The sequence below is a fragment of the Rutidosis leptorrhynchoides genome, chromosome 7 (genome assembly GCF_046630445.1).
Source record: "Rutidosis leptorrhynchoides isolate AG116_Rl617_1_P2 chromosome 7, CSIRO_AGI_Rlap_v1, whole genome shotgun sequence".
Classification (NCBI taxonomy): Eukaryota; Viridiplantae; Streptophyta; class Magnoliopsida; order Asterales; family Asteraceae; genus Rutidosis; species Rutidosis leptorrhynchoides.
Genome location: NC_092339.1, coordinates 239,816,741 through 239,822,318, shown reverse-complemented (window position 1 = coordinate 239,822,318; position 5,578 = coordinate 239,816,741). Strand labels below are relative to the sequence as shown.

The following is a 5,578-nucleotide window of genomic DNA, read 5'->3' as shown; positions in this document are numbered from 1 at the left end:
CCAATGTCCACAAGTGTCGGTCTTTTATCCAAACCTTAATTATGGTACAAAATCTAATAACCCAATCTTAATTTTTAGTCCAACATCACGATTACTTTGGCTTAAATAAGCATAATAATAACTTAGTTATGAGACATTATTTTAAAAAGGAAGAACATAGCTTACAGTGATTATTTATCGCGTAGCGTTACACGGACAGAATTTTGACTTACACACTTACAACATTCGCTAACATACCCTTATTATTATTAATCTTAAATTAAAATTAAAATTATATATATATATATATATATATATATATATATATATATATATATCTGTGAGAGAGATAGATTGAAAAAGTGTACATAATTCGCTGAAAAACGTTACAATTTATAGATGTGGCCAGCCATTTGGGCTCATGCGATCGCATGAAATATGGGCATCCTGGCCATGTGATCGCATGGCCAGCTGGATCAGCTCACATGTTTTTGTTTTCTAGTTTGCCGACGTTTTATATATAATATAATATAATATATATATATATATATATATATATATATATATATATATATATATATATATATATATATATATATATATATATATATATATATATATATATATATATATATAATTTTAAGAATTATTTATATATTATATTATATTTATGTGCATAGTTGACTTGTAATTTTAGCTCCGTTGTGTCGCACATTGAGAGTCGGCTCAGGTCCCGATTCCGATTTTTCGAACGTCCTTTCGTATAATTTAATATCTTGTACTTTGCGTTTTATGACTTGTACTTTTGTAATTTTGAGACGTTTCTCATCAATAAATTGAACCACTTGAATTGTACTTTGTACTTTTTAGCTTTTTGGTCATTTACGTCTTCAAATCGTCGAATCTTCTTTTGTCTTCGCACTAATTTATTTAAACAGATATTACATAAAAATAGAATAATTGCAACTAAAAGCTTTACATATTGGAAGGATATTGTGCCTAAATATATGTTCATTTGGAGCACTATCAAAGAGCTTTCAACATTAACTCCAGTGAAGCTCGTGATGATCCTAAGCTGGTCACGGGTACGTTTCTTCTCGATAATCAACATCTTTATGTACTTTTCGATTCCGGAGCTGATAGAAGCTTTCTGTCTAGAGATTTTTGCCATAATCTTAAGAATGTTGTATCGTCATTAGAAAACTTATATTCCATAGAGCTAGGTAATGGTAATCTAATGAGTGCTGATAAGGTTTACCGTGATTGTACCTTAACTTTGGCTGGAATGTCGTTTAAGATAGATGTGATACCGATTAAGCTAGGAAGTTCCGACCTTGTGGCTAGAATGGACTGGTTAGCTGAGAATAGAGCCGACATTATTTGTCATCAGAAAGCGATTCGCATTCCTGTTACTGAAGGTGAACCTCTAATGGAGTATGGAGAGCGAAGCAATACGCCGTTACATTTCGTTAACTGCTTAAAGGTGCACAAACACATGAGAAAGGGTTGTCTTGCTATGCAGGTTCACGTGAGCAAAACTGAATCTGAAGGCAAGAAACTCGAAGATGTGCCCGTTGTTAGAGAATTTCCCGATGTTTTTCCAGATGAGTTACCCGGATTACCTCCGCCAAGAGATGTAGAGTTCGAGATTTATTTAGTTCCTGGAGTGGCGCCAGTAGTGCGTGCACCGTATAGACTTGCACCACCCGAATTACAAGAGTTATCTAGTCAACTGCAAGAACTTTTAGATAAGGGATTCATTCGACTGAGTTAGTTACCATGGGGAGCTCTAGTACTGTTTGTGAAGAAGAAGGATGGATCTATGAGACTCTGTATTTATTATAGGGAGTTGAATAAGTTGACTATCAAGAATAGATATCCGTTGCCGAGGATTGATGACTTATTTGATCAATTGCAAGGATCGGCCTGTTATTCTAAGATCGATCTAAGGTCAGGTTATCATCAGATGAGAGTGAAGGAAGACAAAATATACCAAAGACAGCGTTTAGGACATGCTATGGTCATCATGAATTTACCGTAATGCCGTTTGGATTGACAAAGCACCGGCTGTGTTCATGGATCTCATGAACCGTGTGTGTAAGCCATATCTAGACAAGTTTGTTATAGTGTTTATCGATGATATATTGGTATACTCTAAAAAATGAGAAAGAACATGAGCAACATCTCCGTTTGTTATTAGAGATGCTCAGGAAGGAGCAGTTGTATGCGAAATTTTCGAAATGTGACTTTTGGTTGCGAGAAGTGCAATTTTTGGGTCATATCGTAGGAGTCAATGGTTTCAAGTTGATCCTATGAAGATAGAGACAGTAAACAAATGGGAGACTCCTAAGTCGCCAACGCAGATACGATAATTTTTAGGACTTGCTGATTACTATAGAAGATCATTGAGGGATTTTCTACTATTGCCCGACCATTAACAGCATTGACTCACAAGGGTAAGAAGTATGAATGGACCGAGTTGTATGAAGCTGCATTCCAGTTGTTAAAAGAGAAGTTAACGAGTGCGCCGATTTTGTCATTGCCCGAAGGAACCGAGGATTTCGTAGTCTACTGCGATGCTTCACGACAAGGTTTTGGTTGCGTGTTGATGCAACGTACGAAAGTGATTGCTTATGCATCCCGACAATTGAAGATACATGAGTTGAACTATATGACTCACAATCTAGAACTTGGTGCTGTACTTTTTGCACTAAAAATGTGGAGACATTATCTGTATGGTACTAAGTTCACTGTATTCACTGATCACAAGAGTCTGCATCATATTTTCGATCAGAAACAGCTTAATATGAGACAGAGATGTTGGATCGAATTAATAAACAATTACGATTGCGACATTAGCTATCATCCCGGTAAGGCTAATGTAGTGGCAGATGCTTTGAGTAGGAAGGAGAGAGTTAAGCTATTCGAGTTAGAGCGTTGAATTTGACTATTCGAAGGAACCTTACTTCTCAGATACGTGATGCATAGCTAGAGGCATTGAAATAAGAGAACGTTGCTACCGAATCACTTCGAGGAATTGATAAGAAGTTTGTTATTCGAGACGATGGAACCCGGTATTTTATCGACAGGATATGGGTACCGAAGTTTGGAGGATTAAGGGAACTAGTGCTAGAAGAGGCACACAAGACGAGGTATTCTATTCACCCTGGATCCAACAAGATGTACCAAGATCTTAAGGCACTGTATTGGTGGCCTAATATGAAAGCCGAAATCGCTACTTATGTTGGTAAGTGCTTGACTTGTGCTAAAGTTAAGGCAGAGCATCAGAAACTGTCAGGTTTGCTGACACAACCAGAAATTCCCTTATGGAAGTGGGAGAATATTACAATGGATTTTATCACTAAGTTGCCTAAAACGGTAGGAGGTTATGATACGATTTGGGTTATCGTTGATCGTCTTACGAAGTCTGTTCATTTTCTACCGATTAAAGAAACGGATAAGATGGAGAGGTTGGCACAGATTTACATAAAGGAAGTAGTTTCATGACACGGAGTGCCGCTATCCATTATTTCTGACAGAGATAGTAGGTTTATATCTAGATTTTGGCAAGCTTTGCAGGATACCATGGGAACGCGTTTAGACATGCGTACAGCCTACCATCCGCAGACTGATGGGCAAAGTGAGAGAACGATTCAGACACTAGAAGACATGTTAAGAGCATGTGTGATTGATTTTGGAATTGGATGGGATAGACATCTACCGTTAGTAGAGTTTTCCTACAACAACAGTTATCACGCAAGTATAAAGGCAGCGCCTTTCGAAGCACTGTATGGCAGAAAGTGCAGAACACCTTTATGTTGGACTAAGTTAGGAGATAATCAGTTAACTGGTCCTAAGATTGTACATGAAACGATAGAGAAAATCGTGCAGATTCGAGAAAGAATGAAACTAGCACGAGATCGTCAAAAGAGCTATGCAGATCTTAAAAGGAAAGATTTGGAATTTCAGGTTGGAGATATGGTTATGCTTAAGGTGTCACCCTGGAAGGGTGTAGTGTGCTTTGGAAAAAGAGGGAAGTTAAGTCCGAGGTATATTGGACCGTTTGAGATTACCGAAAGAATTGGATCGGTAGCGTATAGATTGAAACTACCGCAGGAACTTAGCGAGATTCACGATACTTTTCATGTTTCTAATTTGAAGAGATGCTTATCAGATGAAAGTTTGGTGATTCCTTTAGATGAAGTGCAAGTAGATACTAAGCTTAATTTCATTGAAGAGCCTGCTGAGATTATGGATCGTGAGATTAAGCAACTAAAGTAAAGCAGAATTCCACTGGTAAAGGTTAGATGGAATGCCCGAAGAGGACCAGAATTCATGTGGGAGTGTGAAGACCAGATGAGGCTTAAGTATCCGCAACTGTTTCCTGAGGATACGACTACGGCAGATGACCACTAAAATTTTGGGTCGAAATTTTTCATAACAGGTGGGTAATGTAACAACCCGACTTTTTCCGTTTACTATCGTTAATTGTCTGTTAAGTATTTTATGGAGAATACTTAGATTTGTGTATTTAATAGAATTAAATACATACTTATTAGAGGAATGTTTGAATTAATATGTTATATTAATTTACGAACTTATTTCGGTTAGCGAAATAACTAGAAACATTACGATTAAGTTTATCGTCTAGAAAGCTTTTCAGTTTACGGAACTCAGAAAAATGACACAATAATTATTTTTGATAATTATTGACTTTAAGAAAATCATTTTTAATTTATTATTTATTTGATGAATTAAACTCAGTGATTTCATTTCAACGACTAGTTAATGTTCCGGAGACCATGTACGATTAACGGCAACGAAACGGAATACGCGCGTACAAGTAAACTAGCAAAACGAGCCCAGGACACCCCTTAGAGGGCCATTCGACTGACCCCACCCCCATGCACCTTAATAGACTAATTTTGATTAGTAGGTCACTAGTTGGATTAAATTAAGGCCCTAACCCGACATATAAAAGGCTAGAGCACTTGAGAAACCCCCATTATTTTTTTTATTGGCCGATTACTCCCTCCCCTCTCCCTCTCTTTGGCCGTCGGCCACCACATCACCACAATCACTCTCAAAAGTTGATTTTTGAAGAAACCCCATACACGAAAGATGTTCCTTTGATCGTTCTTTACACGTTAATGTGTTCGCTGTGACAACCCGGGAATTTCTGACTAAATATAAACTTAATCTTTATATGATTTCGATACGATAAGCAAAGTATGTAATGTTGACTCTCAAAAATTTTGAAACAATGTTCATATATTCAATTGACCTTCGACTGCTCACAACAATTCACGAACAATTAATTGTAAATAGATATGTGTGTATGTATATATAATTAATAATTTGAAATATAATGTGAAGTATTATATGTTGTTGTTATAAAAAAAAACTAATAAAATAAAAATAGAATATTATAATAAATATTTTTTAAAATATATCTCTATATATAGATAAAGTATATTAAAAATAAATATTAAATGATTGTAATACTCGTTTGATGTTTTGATTGATATTAATCAAGTTAAATTCAAACTTATGTAATTTTAAAATAAACGGTGATACAAAAATGAGTTCTATAAATTTT

The 5,578-nt window shown here is 35.9% G+C and overlaps 1 protein-coding gene across 1 annotated transcript; it reads left to right on the top strand.

Moving 5' to 3' along the window:
• The first annotated feature begins 1,216 nt into the window (after positions 1-1,216).
• Positions 1,217-1,753, top strand: LOC139859919 (uncharacterized). Its single transcript, XM_071848693.1, has 2 exons — positions 1,217-1,484; positions 1,584-1,753. Exons 1-2 carry the CDS (start codon positions 1,217-1,219, stop codon positions 1,751-1,753), a joined length of 438 nt encoding a protein of 145 aa, XP_071704794.1.
• Positions 1,754-5,578: the final 3,825 nt, after the last annotated feature.

Excerpts from the sequence above, each read along its gene's own strand:
- LOC139859919 (XM_071848693.1), top strand. The coding sequence starts at position 1,217 with ATGAGTGCTGATAAGGTTTACCGTGATTGTACCTTAACTTTGGCTGGA. Across the intron at positions 1,485-1,583 it reads GCACAAACACATGAGAAAGG|ATGAGTTACCCGGATTACCT; the intron begins GTTGTCTTGCTA and ends ATGTTTTTCCAG.